Source organism: Populus nigra, chromosome 18 (assembly GCF_951802175.1).
Source record: "Populus nigra chromosome 18, ddPopNigr1.1, whole genome shotgun sequence".
NCBI classification, from domain to species: Eukaryota; Viridiplantae; Streptophyta; class Magnoliopsida; order Malpighiales; family Salicaceae; genus Populus; species Populus nigra.
Genome location: NC_084869.1, coordinates 2,541,739 through 2,558,895, shown reverse-complemented (window position 1 = coordinate 2,558,895; position 17,157 = coordinate 2,541,739). Strand labels below are relative to the sequence as shown.

Genomic DNA, 17,157 nt, shown 5'->3' with positions numbered 1-17,157 from the left:
CTTTACAATAAATAAACTAGGTTTATATGTTGTTCATAACATATTTTTTATACTGATCAATATTTATATAAAATATTTTATACAAAACAAAATCAAGGAAAATATTTTTATATAAAACATCTCGTACAAGACAACAGCCCTCTTGGTTTATTATTACCATAAAAAAAAAATGAAATTAACTGAAGTAACAAGAAATAATTTAAGCTTAGAAAAAAATAATCTTAAATCTAATTTCTTAAATATATTTCCCAATTTTTTATATCTATCTTTTACTTTTGATGATATAGGGGTGTGACGGCTATTGGTAAACAATTTTTGCCTTTAATAATTTTGTAAAATATATTTCTCAGGCTATTGGAAAAACAATTTTGCCACCTTTCGATCCTTACTAAAACCGTAGCCACCTTCTTCTTCTTCTTCTTCTTCATTTTAATCCATTTCCCTAAAGATAAAGATCATAATCTAATTCAAGAAATAATTTCTCAAAAAGCTCATGGACGGTAAGCCCTTACTTTGTTAGAAAAATGAAGCTACGAGTAAAAAATAATAATAATTAAATTTACTATGTAAGCATCCAACGTTGAATCTATCTTGTTTGCTACACTCTTATGTAAAAGTCATTGCCACCCTAACCATTTACAATCTTGCTGGTCTGCTCCGTTAGTTGAAGTTGAAGATGGAGAAGATATGTGTCATCTCCGTTAGCAGGTCAATCGAAGCCATCACTTGCTAGCTAGTAATTTCCACGACTCAAGGTATCATCATGTTGTTTGAATATCACCTTGGCAGAACCTCCATGATCCATCATCCTGCCTTTTTAGAACATAAAGAATCTTGTAGGTGCTGCAATGGATATCACGCACAAAAATATAAGAAAGGAAAGTATTTGAGCAATGTACTTCGGAATTCAGGCTTCAGAGTAATATTGAGACTTCACTGTTAACAGATTTGGTTAAAAGTTTAAAAAGGATAAAAGGAATAGGCGAATTATGCAGAGACACTACTAGGCATACCAAGATTCGTTTATGACTGATTCTTGCATACATGTTCTTTTTTAATTGTTCGTTATGAGGAAGAGTAAAGAGAACTCTTCATGTTCATTGAAGTCGAGACTCACGAGTATTCAAGAACTGATGTGCGACATGGATATACTGACCTGTAATAGTTTGGGTTCTTCTGCAGGGATTCATCAACCAGCTCTGCTGCTTCCTCAAGGAGAGCTTCTATTTCTGCAATCTCAACACCATATCCATCTGAGAAAATATGAGCTTGCAGAATGGACAGTTGCAGCAAAACAAATCTCCAATAAGAGGACTGGGCTTTTGCTGCATCAGCTAAAGCTTGCCACTGTGGATCAAAAACCCAAACAAAGCAAGCAATTTCTCAACAGTTTGAGCCTCAAGGAAAGAAACAGGAAGTGAGAATTTATAGTTACTCTGGCAATGTATTTCCTTACATCATGCACAACAATACAGAGGAGCTGTATCTACGCAGCTTGACAAACAAACAAAATATTAGTAGTCTGCTTAATTATTGGCAATTTAATATTTTCTCAAACTCGGTACTAGATTGTTCTGCAAATGATATCCCTAGAGCGTAGACTAAATTTCGATAATATTCATTCTTGACTGAAATTGATGTTGAAACCAGAATTGAAATCTTTGGTTTGGACCAAAAGAACGCAACAATTTATCTATACTGCATTCAACTACAACAATGAATAACCTGATTGATTAGCTGTTATAGAGCAAGGAAAGTGAATTATGTTCGTGCTATTTGAAATGTCACTTAGCTGGGCAAGTTACTGTAATCAGATGAATCAAAAACTGAATTACATCTTCAAAGCCACTTGTTCAGCTTAACAAGATTAGAGAAGCAGGTTAATGATTGGATATCTTATCACAACAAATATGTTTTACCTGGGCAAGCATAGACTCATCAAGGACTTCAGAGAGGCTGTGAACTTGGTGGCCAGGACCCAGAGCTTCAGCTTTAATTGCTTGCCAATGCTTAACAAGAGCTTCAGCTTCTTCAACAGGCATTTGCTTCCTAGATATTGTTGCAATAGAAGATGATATACTAGCAGCAAGCCTCGAACCTTGCAATCTTTTAGTATATGACCGGTTTCCAAACTGCACTTTAATCATGGACAACAGATTTCTCAATCTGCCAAAAATACCACTTTGACTAATATAAACAGGGTGTACATTGCGATCAAGAGAAGAATCTGTTGTCCAGGCAAGGGTACTGGTGCCCATACTAGTTCTATCAGAGGTTAATCTAGATGCAATTCTCATCCTTCCCACATTCATGCCTGACAGTTTAAAGGTAATAAACACAATACACCCTAATACTCCAACAAAACTTATCTTTCCAACCAGATCTCCACGTTCTAACCAACTTTCCCAAGTTCCTCTATTGTAAACACCAAGATCTCTCTTCAATTGAACTGACGGTTCATTCACATTGCTTCCACTGGCATTCTTGGTCAATATCAATGAGCTTTGCAGATCAGTTGGAGCTAATTGCTTGGCAGCAGACCTAAAGTGTTGAGAAGAGTTCATATATGGAATTGTTTCCCCAGCATCCATTTGTTTCATTGCAATGTCAGACAGTGGTCGATGGGATACAGGAGCAGTGGCTTGTGCAGCTATTCTACTTTTCTTGCTTGCAATAGCTCTCCTTTCACCACCAAAAAAGTTTACCTGTTGAAAAGTATATTTGTAACAACAGTTCCCACCAATGCAAGAGATTACATTCATTTTGTGTTTCATAGTTATGATTCTTACCAAAGAAGGAGTGCAGCCTCTAGTATCTGAAAAGATAGCAAGCACAGAATCCTTAAGCCATGTTTCCTGATAAAGTTCAGCAGGCATTCTGACATGAGAAAGCATCAACATTCGAGAATCATGATGATCAGAAGAATCACCTTGTGCACAACCTTATTTAATCATATCACTGGTCCTGAAACTGTGAAGGGGAAAGACTAAAGAAAATGAACATGCAAGAGAGATCTCCAATAGTAAGGATTTTCTATAGTGAAATTAAACAGTTAGAGATAGCATGGCCCACTAATAGGATTTTAATGTACCAAAACAGGGTCCTTTTCTTACACCCTATGTAACTAGTCCTCTGACACCCCCTTATAAGCACAAGTCCAACAAAAATATACTAAATTGGCCACTGAGTAGCCCAAATAACCAAAAGAAGGCCTACATGTAGAATCTGAGGCACAACCAAAGTGGTTCTAATACCATCCAGCCTAAAAGCTTATACTGGCAGATGCAAAGGGACATCTTAAATTGGTAGATGTTAAAGGACATTACATAAGGCCAATAACAGATTATTCAACAGTCTCCTGAATGTAAACAGCATGAATACAGCAAATTAGAAGACGGTGATAATCTAAAAGAATACCATGTAGGGAAACAATAACATAAGATGCAGAACATAATGGGTCAGCTGAGATACCACATTAAAGAATCCAGCACAAATGTATATGATATTGGGTTGGATGTACTCAATAGCTGATATAACATATAGGCAAGCCCCTTGTGAATATGGAGCTCGAATTCCCTCATATCCCCTCTAACATTGACAGAAGGTAAAATATACCATACCATATTAACATCAGCTAAATTAATTTGACAGAAGGTAAGACCATTGTAGGAAAAAAAATGACAACACCTATGTCTAGAGTTCACTTGGGCCTTCCTAATTGTGCTCTCCACCTGATGCTTCAAATGCATGCATGTGGCAATGTACAACTCACAAGGCCAGAGTAAAAAGGCATACCAATGATGGTTTTGCACCAGAGACATCTTTAATCTCCTTTCCTGGGACCAGACTCCTTGTAGCAGGATTTGAATTTGATTCTATCTGCCGAAGCTTTTCAACTGCCTGGTCTTGATTGCCCTGAAAGTTAAAAGACGAAAAACTTCTGTGGTGTTATAATAGAGTTGTGCCATTAATGAAGGGCAGAGGGCTGGGAAGAAAAAGAGGAGGATGTAAATGAATGATTGGCCGGTAAAATCCACGATAAGCAATCCAAAATATGCTAATGAAACTGCATGCTAATACGAAGGGAGCTCAAAATATACCTGACCGAGCAGAAACAAGCAGAAAGCTTCTTCAAATTTTAGATCAATACTCTCTGATGCCATCAAACACTCACATATAGTTTTTGCTTTGTTGACCTAGCAAACAGAAAGCAATCGAGATAGGCAAGACAGGAAATCGTCTGAACAGAATAAAAGGTGTAATCTAGGATTTGTACCAATTCTGTTTGCTTGCTAGAAAAACCAAGAGCAATATGAGCTAAAATCGCCATATAGAAACAATTGAAATCGATCACAACCCTTTGATTCTGTGACTCAAGTGATTTCTTATTCTTGCGCACAAGGGCTAAATCATCCCAAGGAAGGAGGTCAACTATTTCTGTAGCCATGAGTCTGTTAAGTGCTTGGCTCAGAAAACATGGCCAATCTTGGACTCTGCATGATGTTTCCACATCAAGGCCCTGCCTCAGCAATTCACGCAGGGCAGCAATCGCTCCTCGTCTCCGTTCTGCATTTTCAGGAGAGTGCAGCATGCCTAATAATTCCAATGTGCAGGCAGGTGCAAGCTCCTCCAGAGATTCTTCTATCTACACACAAAACCCAACAAATTTACATCGGACAGTGGATAATGAAACATACTCCACAGCATGAAACAAGTGGGACATAAAATTTGTTGTCTGGAGCACTTTGTAAAAATTCTAGCACTGTCAAGTGTGATAACAATGTGTCCTAAAACTTCTATTAATCATGGATTATTTATTTGCTCTGCTTCATGACCAATGAGAAAATTCAGATCGACTTGATCACAAGCACCATCTTGGGCACAAGCAAAAAGAGATACCATAATAAAAAGAATTGAGCAAGCATCATACAGATCCTTAAATGGAGGGGAGAAAGTCATAGAATCATAATGACCTGAGATAGTAATGACATCTTGCCAAGTGAGATTTTACACCTAAGAAGACACTGGGCACGAGCAAGAGCTTCAAATCCAAAGGACACTTTGTTCCTCTCAAAACCAATCTTCGCAATTGCACACTTCAAGAAAGCACCTATGATAAGAAAAGGGGGCATAACAACCCTGCTACTTGAAAATCACAACAATTTGACCTCCTAAATGATTTCTCTTACCTCTGCCAATGCCATGGATAGAAGCACATCATGAGAATATGGCTTAGCATCTGGATGCTGGAGAGCTGCTCGACCAATATCCAGCACCAGCTTTTCTTCCCCAACCTGTATCAGAGAAATAAAGATCCTACCATGTTATGCTAAGACCAAATCCTGCTGCTAAGAAAGACAGTGCTTAATACTAGTAAGAAAATGTCCACATTGTAACACTGCCAACAAAAAGGATAGTGATCATTCAGTAAAGCAATTTTTCAAAGGAAGATACACAGCAGAAAACCATGAACAGTAACAAGTGCAACTATTAGCGAGCTGGAAGTCTATGCAAAACAGCAATCTGGTCTCTTCTAAAAGACAATCCTCGCTTAAAAACTGTGAAACCGTTTCCAGAATATTTGATAAGACATCACAGACTTGTACCTCTTGAAGCAGGCAAAGGGCACCAGACAACCAAGCCCATGGGATTCGCAGAGTGGATTTAGGTGGGATCTTCTCCCTCACATTCCCAGCATATTCTGGTTCGAAAAGAAGCTTATCCCTTACATCCATTAGAAGATCCTGATATCGAAACAGCACGTAAGAGATCACAAAATCCAAAATTTCCTTCCCATGTCAACAATTTTTTTTGCAGATCAGAAAAACCACAAGTTCCAATCTCGATTCCCCACCTGACGAGAGATAACAGCATCCATGGTATAACCCTCTTCCACTTGAGCATTTTTCAATTGCATCACCGACTTAACAATCTCATCCTTCTCTGCCTTATCAGGAACACCAACAACCTGCCAATTCATTCAACTGCAGACCGTGACTAAATAAAACAAACAAAAACCCTACAAACAAGAAGAGCGAAACACACTCTAAACCCTTGAAATGGGACTAAAAAAATCTGTTCCAGATAAACAACTTTCACTTCTCTGTTATTTTCAAGATCTAAAAGCTCAACAAAACAAAAACACTAACTAAAGAGAGCTTTACTGTGTTCGTCTAACCTGATAACAAGTGACGGGGATTTCAACAGTGGCTGTAGCAGCGGCATTGTCAAGAATGCGAGTATCAGTAGTGGCATTCAAAATCCACTTGCTGTTGTTGGATTCGAAATCACTCTTTCTCGAAACCCTAGAAACAGATACTCCAATTCCAAAGGAGGAGGAGGAAGCAGCTTTTTTAACAAAACCTGAACAAAGCAGAGAGCGTTTTGGACAAGCGCTTTTTCTGTTAAAACTGACTTCGGGATTTCGATATAAATAACAGTAACAGCAACGAGAAGAAGAAAAGGAAGAAATAATCGTCGGAGTCAGATTCAAATTAGACACTGCCATTTTTCCTTCTTGCTAAACCATGAAAAGCTGCAGCTGCTTGTAGTGGCTTAGTGCAGCAGCTGCTGCTACATTGGAGATGATGGTAAAAACGCTTGAATTTTTGGAAGAAGGAGGGGAGAGATTATGGGCTTTGATTTTGTCAATTAAATTAAGATTTGTTCGTTAAATATGAGAGAAATAGATTAGACTAATGAGGCAGTGAGATCTAGAGAACCGTTGCTTTGTTGAAGTTTTTGAAGCTTTTGGTGCCATTTTGTCCTCTTTTTGTGGATCTTAATCCATACAGGTCGTTGGTGGTGTTTTGCTTTTCTGGTTTATGTGGGTCCAGGCTGCTTCGTGGCCCAAATTTGTTGGGCTGAAGGGAAAGCATTTTGAAACTATAATCGTTGGGCTGAAGGGAAAGCGTGGAAAGTCGAGTCTTTAAAATTCAGCCCGGCCTAACAAGTCCATCCAATGACCAATTGATCCAAAGCATTACCTGAGTTGAGTTTTTGACGAGAGTGTCGAAGCCGTGCAAATCTAAACTTTTAAAATTAATAATTCGTAGTATAGAAAGTAAAAGTTTGTTCCATAAATATATTAGTTTTAGAACTTAATTACTCAATCAAAATAAATTATTTAAAGTAAGCATACACTAAATATGCTAGTTCGAACAAAATCAACTAATAAGTAATTAAAAAGTTAATTTTATTTTATGATCTAACTAACTAGAAAAAAAAATAAAATAGATCAATTTGGATAAATTTTTACTATATATGCATACGGGGTATAGGGGCTTTTTGAGTTTTACATATATTTTTTTGTACTGGTCAATTATTTATATGACTCTAAAAAATTATCTCTATTAATAATGGAGGCAGGGGCGCCTTTAGGTTTTCCTCGTGCCTTTTTTTTTAACTCTCACATGTAATTGGGTAATTTTATAAATATAAATTAATATTTTATTCAAGAGGTGCCTGGGGCGTGCTCTGCATATGCTAGCAAGTGGGAGTCGCTCGTGCCCTTGGTGCGGTGTATGCGACACCGCTTAACGGTTATTTATTTGTTAAGTAAATTTGGGTTATCTTTCTTTTGATTGAAATATATTTGGTTTTGAATCATTCTGTTCCTTAACACTTGATTTTTATATCAGATTTGGTTTTCATTCTTTTAATTGCAATGTGTTTGGCCTTTAATCATTTATTGGGTTAATTTGTTTTTCAATTTCATCCACTTATACTTGATTTTTATATTGGATCCAGTCTTTATTCTTTTGATTGTAATATATTTGGTCTTGAATCATTTATTCAATTAATTTTTCTTTGAATTTCATCGATTAAAAGTTTATTTTTATATCAAATATGCTCCTCATTCTTTTTATTGATATTTTTAATTATTCTTGTCATTTTCTTAATTGAATTTGTTTTTCAATTACATACCTTATGATTTGGTTTTATTTTCTTTTCGTGATAAATTTGGCACTCTTTCTTTATAAATCTACATTTTTTAAATCACTTTTGTTATTTTTTTTTTCAAGTTTTTCCTTAATTTTTTTGGTTGATTGGAAATCTTACATTGTTGTTTTTTCAAGTTTGCCTTTTATGTTGTGGTCCTGCTTTATAATCCGTGTCATGGGTTTTAAAAGTTGGACCGGGTTGGCTCCAGTTATTTATTATTAATTAAAAAAAAATATCCATTATCATTGAGTTCGTTACAAATTGGTATTCTTTTTTTAATTTTTTTGTTTTATATTATTTTGTGAATTTGATTTTTCTTTTCAAATTTGACCTTAATTCAATATTTGATGATATTTAAGGTTTGACCTTCAATGTTTTGATTTTTTTATTTTGATTCTTGGCTTTTTTTTATCGTATTTTAATTTGTTTTCGATTTCATCCTTATATCCATAATCTTGATTTTTTTTTTCAAATTAGTCCTCATTCTCTTAATTTTTATTTTTTATCTTGGATTCATTTGTTAATTTTAATTTTTTTAGTTTTTGCCTTCAATTTAAAATTTTAGTTTATCCTCTTGATTTTTTCTTGAATAAGGTCCTTATTCTTGTAATTGTGATTTTTTTATCCTTTTTTTTATTTCATTATTCAATATTTTATTTATTGGGATTTGATCTCCTTGATTTTTCTCATTGTTTCTAAGCCTTACCCAGGAGTCAATCCAGGACAATTATCGGATCATGGGTCAAGTGGATTGATTCGAGTTAACCCGAGTCAACCAAATCTTTTTGTTTTATAAGAAAGTCAAAATGATACCATTTTGAAGAGGAGAAAAATAGTCAATGTATTTTGGCTAGATTTCCCCTAGTTTAATTAAAACATGGGTTAACCGGGTTTTTACCCATCTTATACTAAGTCAATTCTCCCCCAATTTCCTATAAAGTTTCTCTTTTTTATCCCTTTTTATTTTGTCCTTCGAAGTTGGAATTTTTTTAATTTAAAATTAAACTTTATTTTTTTTCTTGTTCTACCTTCTATTAGATTATCCTAACCGCATGAATCTACTTGCAAGTTTTGACAGCCTCACGTGATTTTGTTGGTGCTTTGTTTTCTTATATTTTTTTTACTGATTTCTTTCTCGATTTTATTTTTTTATATTTTAATTCATGGGGATTCATGATCATTATTTTTTAAAGTTCTCTTTCTATGATGTCGAGTCGTGAATTTTTTTTTATTCTTGAAAATACAATCACAAGGCTTTGGGCATCATTTTTTTAAGTTGTAAGGAAATTAATTTGGCTCATAATGAAGCAAGGACCATCTATCTAATATTATCTTAACCATATCACCAAACACACAAATAATTGTTAAGAAAAATGCAACCAAAAAGTTAAAATAAATTATTGTTCATGGTTATTAAACACAATCCAACAAGTTTATCTTAGAAACCAATAACTTGAATCCTAATCAAAGTTAAGGTTTAAATTAAATTAAAAATAATATTGACTCAATAATACTTGATTAATTAGCTCTGGATTTTAATAATCTAGTTAACTTAATCAAATTAATTATGTTAACTTTAATGATTTTTCTAAAAGAATAAAATAATATTATTTTAATTAAAATAATTAAGTTATTTTTTTCACATGCACATTAATTTAATAACTCAATGATCCATATTCTTTTTCTAGGCCAGCCCCGAAGTAGTTGCTATACCTCTGTCTTTGACTTTGTGTAAAATCCATGACTTTTATCGGACTTACGCCCAGAGTGTCGCAAAATAACTTCTAAGTATTTTTTTATTGTATTCTTAGTTATATATTGAGTTTTTTTTAAAATATTTTTTATTTATTTAATTGTAAAAATTATTTTTAATATTAACATATCAAAATAATTTAAAAATACACAAAAATTATTTTAAAATAAAATTTAAATTTTTTAAAAACATAAAAACAAAAAATTTAATTTTTATAAAAACATAAAAATAAAAGTATTTTTTTTTAATATGAATATCTAAATTAACTTCTATGTATCTCAATTAATTTTACTCAAACCTGAAATTAATTAACATACAACGAAGGAGAGGTCTTCAATTGAACGTGACTCTCCCCGCTGGACACACATGCCCCCTTCATGACCATCAAATTTCAAGGTATAAGTAGAGCCCCAACCACCATGATAAACCTACATCTCTTGCTCCTCCGTCTGTCTTCCAATAGTCTGAGCAAACATAAAGAAGTCTGCGCATAATGGAGGGCACGGTTGTTTTGTACCCATCACAGGGCCATTTGTCCTCCATGTTGGAATTGGGCAAGCTAATACTCAAACACCGTCCTTCTGTCTCAGTCACCTTCGTAATGTCCAACCCTTCAACTGAATTAGTCTCCGCCAATCCTTTCATTACTTTTATTCCCCTTCCCGAAGTTTCTCTTCCAACTCCGATCACATCATTTTTAGATTTAGTAGCCTCATTCTTTGAGATCCCTAAACTCAACAACCCTAACCTCCACCAAACCCTTTCAAGTCTTTCTGCTTCCTCCAACATAAAAGCCTTGATCATAGATTTCTTTTGCAGCCCAGCATTCGAGTTTCTCTCCTCTAGGCTCGACATCCCAATTTACTATTTCAACTCTTCTGGTGCATGTGGCTTGTCCATGTTTCTTTACATGCCTACCTTAGATAAGAACACCACTGAGAGCTTGAAAGACCTGGACATCCTTGTTGAGGTCCCTGGGGCACCAAAAGTTCCATCAAAAGATATCCCGCCAGTTCTTTGTGACCGATCTCATAGAGTTTACCAGTACTTCGTCGATACTGGAAAGCAGATGTTCAAGTCTGCAGGAGTTGTTGTAAATACGTTCGAGTCACTAGAGCCAAACGCATGTGAGGCAATACAAGAAAGAAAGTGCATCCCAAATGTGCCCCTACCACCAATATTTTGTGTCGGTCCACTTGCAATCACTGGTGAAAGCAGAAAGGAAAATGAGTGTCTAACTTGGCTAGATTCACAACCAAGTCGCAGTGTTTTATATCTTTGTTTTGGCAGTATGGGAGTCTTCAGTTCAAGTCAGTTGAAGGAAATGGCTATTGGGTTGGAAAAAAGTGGGGTTAGATTCTTGTGGGCAGTGCGTGCTCCAAAAGAAGATGGCCAAACCCAAGCTAGAAAGACAGGTATAGCAACAGAACCATGTCTGGAGTCGATATTTCCAGAAGGGTTCTTGCATAGAACCAAAGACAGGGGATTTATAGTGAAGTCATGGGCACCACAACTTGCAATACTTAACCATGGCTCGGTTGGTGGTTTTGTGACTCACTGTGGATGGAAGTCGATACTTGAAGCTGTGTGTGCAGGGGTGCCGATGTTGGGTTGGCCTCTATATGCAGAGCAGAAGATGAATAGTGTTTTCTTGGTTGAGGAAATGAAGGTGGGTCTAGCGGTGAAATTGGCGGATGAAGATGATTTTGTCAGTGCGGCTGAGTTGGAGGATCGTGTGACTGAGTTGATGAACTCAAAGAAAGGTGAAGCTGTTCGAGAACGAGTTAAGGCTTTAAGAGAGGCTGCGGTGGTTGCTAAAAGTGAAGGAGGTTCTACTTATGCTGCCATGGAGAGGCTGGTGGAATCATTCAAGTAACTGCTAAATAGCTGGAGCTTAAAATTAAGTCTTCTATCACTTCCCCAAGAATAAACCATTGCTCAGCAGTGATTTGTGTCTTTTTTAAATTATTATTATTATGAATTTGCAGTGTGTGATTTGAATAATTAAGGAATTTAAATGATTTACTATATCAGTTCTTTTTTAAAAAAAATATTTATGAAAACTGGCAATTTTAATTAAAAAAATAAAAAATAATTTAGTTTGGTTTTAGATTAAAAAAAATAATAAATTAAACCAAACCAAACCAATTTTTTTTTTATTATAAACTAAAAACTACTATAAATTTATTAAATCAAAGCTTATAAATATAGCCAAAATAAATATTTAAAAATTTAACTTATTCAATTTTAACGAATATAAAACCAAACTTAATTAAGGGTTCAGTCATAGGCGTAGATTATTTGGATATATATTAATATTAAAAATAAATCTTAAAAAATATATTATTTTAATATATTTTTTCAAATAAAAACAAATCCCAACCGCATGAGATGATAATCATCATACAAAATGTTTGGCTATTTCATCGGCACGTGTGCATACATGAAAATGGGCATGCCAATGTGCTTTACTTCGACGTTACATCGCCTACCTATAATAATTAATAAATTTTCTGGTTTTAATAAATTTTATAATTTATTTTCTAGGATGATGTATTTGAGTTTTATAAATATCAAAATCATTAAAAGTTTATATAATTATTAATTTTAGAATATATAAGATTAATTAAGATATAATCAAATTGACTCGAATACCCATATTAATAAAAAATAATAATTAACAAATCTTAAGTAAGTGAGATCAGTGTGTATTGATATGATAATTAGTATGTGTTTGGTATTGCGATAGCTGTTGTGTTTGTGGTTTGAAAAAAGTTGTTTTATAAAAAGTACTTTTAATTAAGGTTGATTTGAAAAAATAGATGTTTGGTTAAAACTGTGGTTGAAATTGAGGTTGAAAAAAAGTAATTTAGTGTGTTTGGTTAAAAATGCTTTTAAAATTGAGGTTATAAAAAATAATTTTAAATATATATATTGATGATTTTAAATTTAAATATTGTGGATTTAACTATTGCAATTATATCATGGAATAAAACATACTTTATATAAAATATTTTTTTATTATTCTATGAAACCATCTATAATTTTATTACGTACGAAATATATCCGACAAAAACTACAGTTTCTATAATTTTTTTAGCATGTAATAAAATTAGATAAAATATTATCATGTATAAAATTCACTCCAAACTACTTTTTTAAATGTTAAAAAAATTAGAACACTAAAAAAAAAAAATCATGCAGTGCAAGTGAACAGTGCAAGAGAATTGCACTGTTCACGATTTTAAAGTGAACAGTGCAATTAACGTGAATAGTATATAAAAAGCAACGAATTCTTGCTTTTTAATTACTGCGTTTTCAACGCAGAAAATACATGGTACCCAATGAACAATATCTTCATTTTTTTTTTAACCAAACAGCTACTAGCTACGTTTTAATTAAAACGCAGCCGCAGCCGCGTAGACAAACGAAGCCTTAACATGGCATACATATAATAATTAACAAATCTTAAGTAAGTGGGATAAGTGTGTACTGATATGATAATTAACATATGATTCTATGGACACGTCACAATAGCATTATCATAGAATATCATGATACTATACATTAAATAAATACTCTTTTTTATTTAAATCAAATTGGTTTTAGCACAAAGTCATAAGTGTATCTGCAAGGACAATTAAATAAAACCAAGTGAATTCTCACTCAATTTACTTTAAAACCTGATTGAAAACCTATATTAACAAGTTACTATGTGAACTCATTGAGCTCAACTATATTAAATAATATTGTTAAAAAAAGTTTTTCACGGCAACGTGCAAGCAACTGGCTAGTACATTGCTTTTTCTTTAACATAAGCAAACGAGAAACATGAAAGTTACTTGCACGTTTAAGTAATCAGTAATTATAATTATTTTTTAAAGTATTTTTTATATTAAAATATATTAAAATAATATTTTATATTTTAAAAAAATTATTTTTGAGATTAACGCATTAAAAGGATCTAAAATACATAAAAAAAATTAATTTTTAATTAAAAAAAATAAATTTTTGGGAACGCGGTGAACCACGTTTCCAAACAACCATGTTTCCAAACGGAGTATGTATATAGTTGATAATATTTTTTAATATTTTTAAATTATTTTAATGTACTGATTTCAAAAATAATTTTAAAAAATAAAAAATATTATTTTAATATATTTTCTAAATAAAATATATTTAAAAAAATAACCGTAACCAAACTCCTAAATTATAATAACATGTAACCGCTATTTATGATGGTAAGCTTAAAAAAAGTGTTGCCGCAATAATATAAATCATATCATGTGATCTCATCTAACAGCTTAAGCTATTGGGTTGAGATGATTCTTTAACATGGTATCAGAGCCTTTGATGATTAAATGGTCTCGAGTTTGAATCTCACCACCCCATGTATTTGATAAAAAATAAGCACAAGGTAATATGAGCACGTGCAAGTTTCAAATCTAAAAAGTTTTTATTTAAAAAAGTATATTAAAAAATAATATAAATTATATTCTCAAATTTTAAATTTTACATGATAATTTAAATTATTTATTGGATTAAAATAATTGTTTAACCATAGTAATAGTGTGGACATCGAGTCATGACCTCTCGCTTTCTGCAAAAAGTTACGAATGCTTTTATCATCAGAAGTCAATTTTTTTTAATCCTGCAAATGGGCAAATCTTCCTGTGGCTTGATGGATTTTGTAATTACTGACGGCTTTACTAATATTCAAAACGCATAGTATTGATCAAAAGCATGGAAACAATCCTCCTCCATAATTTTTTCTATTATTGTTATTATGGATATTCGGTCATCATATAATTCCACTAAATTTATAAATTCTTAAGTTAAAGATAATGTAACTCTTTAATAACCCTAAAATTTATAAAATTTAAATTAATAACTTTTAAAAAATAAATTTAAAATTTAAATATTCAAGTTACCTCAGGATTAATCCTCCTCCATAATTCCACCAAATGTAAGTGCATCCTAAAAAATGCACAGTATTGAAAGAGCATGCGAGGGAGGAATCAGTAACTCCAAAATTCTACTTCAATGGTGACGGTGGCGGCATAACCCTTGGCTACACATGATCGTGCTTCATAATTTAATAAAAATTATTGAGAAAACATGTTTTATATCAATATAAAACATGAAATTGTGTTGAGAGAAATGTTATTTATTATGTGTCTTCGTAACATGCAAATTCATTATTCTTCGAAGTGTTTTTTTTTTCCTATGCAAAATAGTTGTTATTATAGTTTTTAAATCCGGTCCGATTCAAGACCCGGGTTCCAGGTTTTGATCGGGTCACCGGATCAGCTGAATCAATCTCTATTTTAAAAAAAATCAAAACGACGTCATTTTATTTTAAAAAACAAAAGTTAACGGGTTGCAACTGAGTTTTGCCGGGTCGGCCGGGTCATAACTTTTTCTATTTTTTTATTATCCTGATTCGATTCCAGTCTCGGGTCGGCTAGGTCTCGAGTCAAGCCGCCGGGCCGGGTTTCAAAACTATGTTTGTTATTGGATTTTAAAAAGCATATTTTTAGAATTAATACAGAGACATCAAGAGTCTTGGATAACAAACCAGAAAACTCTTCTAAAAACACATACAGAATTTGTTCAGTTCCGAGTAAAGGGGAGAAAAAGAAAAGTATTTCAAAATAACAAAAAAAAAAACTTGTATTTTATTGATAAAAAAGGAGATTTAACATTTATTTGTCTATAAAAATGCAATGAATTCTTCAACAATCATGAATTTGAAATTCAAACACTTTTAATGTTGTAATATAATTCTTGAATTGAATTTTTTTATACTCTAAATTCAACAAAAATAAATATTTAAAACACCGTTTAGAATACCTCAAGGAGAGGCCACAAGAAGAACGATCTGAAAATATAATTTTGAAGCAAATTTTGTATAATATGGATAAATCAATACCATGCATTTGTTAATTAACTCTATTGAAGCATTTCGAACCTCAATTACTCATGAAAAGTTCATCTTAGACGAGTTCTTTCATTTTTCATAAATAGAAAAATTGCTATGACTTTTTAATTTTTCTTAGTCATGAAAAATGCTTTCTTGAAAATTATTATTTCAAAACCTTTTATTTTTATTTATCATTAAAAAAGTTGATCAATAGAAAATATTTTTCAGATAAGAAAAAATTTGGCTTGAGTTCTAAAAAAATATTTCCTTTTTATTTTGGATAGAATATACTTTCTAAAATTTACAAAGAATTAAAAGATATCCTGTTATTTATTGATTATATCAAATCTGATTCTTAATCTTTCTTATTATTTTTTTGAATCTTTATTTATTTATTTTTTAATTTCATCCATTGAGTAGAATAACTGCCTTTTCACGGATTACCTTCAAGACAATAATTGATGGGTCCAGTATTATTTTCATGGTAGATGAATAGCTGACTTTAATTAATTGTGGTTGACAAAGAATCCCCTAGCTTAATTCTTACCCCAAAATTAGTTCACTCCTCACCTTCTCATCTGCTGGATGATTTGCTTTGGTATAAATGTCTTTTTTTTCTATTTACAGGTAAAATTTTAATCATAAAATCAAAATTTAAGGTACACCTAAGTTTTTTTCTTTTTAATTATTGATATATATACATCTTTGATCTCGGATGGATTATTCTGCTTGTATCCAACCAGGTTTAATAACATTATTTTTATGAAATAATTTTTATTTAATTATATAACAATAAAAATATAAGCTGCTATGAATCCAACCAAATAAAATATAAAAAATAATAATAATGATGGGCTGTAAAAAAAAAAACTAATTATAAACTAAAAACTACCATAAATTTATTAAATCAAAGCTTATAAATATAGCCAAGATTTAACTTATTCAATTTTAACAATATATAACCAAACTTAATTAAGGGTCCAGTCATTAACTATGGCGCTTGGATTATTTGGATATATATTAATATTAAAAATACAAAATGTTTGGCTATTACATCGGCACGTGTGCATACCTGAAAAACGGCATGTCATAATAATTAACAAATCTTAAGTGAGTGGGATAAGTGTGTATTGATAATTTGATATAATAATTAACAAATCTTAAGTAAGTGGGATACGTGTATAATGATATGACAATTACCATATGATTCTGTGGACACGTCACAATAGCATCAACATAGAATATCATGATACCGTACAGTAAATAAATACTTTTTTATTTAAATCAAATTGATTCAGCTAAATTGACTAAGTCATAAATAGGGGTGAGAAAAAATTAAAAAATTGATTAAACTGTTAAGTAATAATTAAAAAAAATCAAACTGTAAAAAAATACTAATTAAATAGATTAAAATTTTAAAAAAATCGACCTATTTGGTTTGAAAGTGTTTTTTTTTCATCTTGGATGGAATATATTTTTCAAAAACTATAAAAAATTAAAAAATATTATATTATTTATTGATTATATAAAATAATAA

General features: G+C 32.2%; 2 protein-coding genes across 3 annotated transcripts; one reads left to right on the top strand and one right to left on the bottom strand.

Moving 5' to 3' along the window:
• Nucleotides 1–537: 537 nt before the first annotated feature.
• On the bottom strand, nucleotides 538–6,771 carry LOC133678685 (plastid division protein CDP1, chloroplastic-like). 2 transcript variants are annotated; one of them, XM_062101126.1, is made up of 12 exons: nucleotides 6,179–6,771; nucleotides 5,855–5,968; nucleotides 5,607–5,744; nucleotides 5,190–5,294; nucleotides 4,974–5,096; nucleotides 4,277–4,645; nucleotides 4,101–4,196; nucleotides 3,796–3,915; nucleotides 2,790–2,855; nucleotides 1,920–2,705; nucleotides 1,157–1,347; nucleotides 538–843 (listed from the first exon to the last, which is right to left on the bottom strand). In XM_062101126.1, exons 1-12 carry the CDS (start codon nucleotides 6,506–6,508, stop codon nucleotides 762–764), a joined length of 2,520 nt encoding a protein of 839 aa, XP_061957110.1. In that variant the 5' UTR covers nucleotides 6,509–6,771; the 3' UTR covers nucleotides 538–761. The 2 variants fall into 2 exon arrangements, 1 of the variants encoding a protein (XP_061957110.1); XR_009836021.1 differs by having other exon boundaries at nucleotides 793–843; nucleotides 1,157–1,229.
• A 3,347-nt stretch (nucleotides 6,772–10,118) lies between these two features.
• Nucleotides 10,119–11,725, top strand: LOC133678128 (UDP-glycosyltransferase 88B1-like). The gene has a single exon (XM_062100334.1). It carries the CDS (start codon nucleotides 10,191–10,193, stop codon nucleotides 11,571–11,573), a length of 1,383 nt encoding a protein of 460 aa, XP_061956318.1. The 5' UTR covers nucleotides 10,119–10,190; the 3' UTR covers nucleotides 11,574–11,725.
• Nucleotides 11,726–17,157: the final 5,432 nt, after the last annotated feature.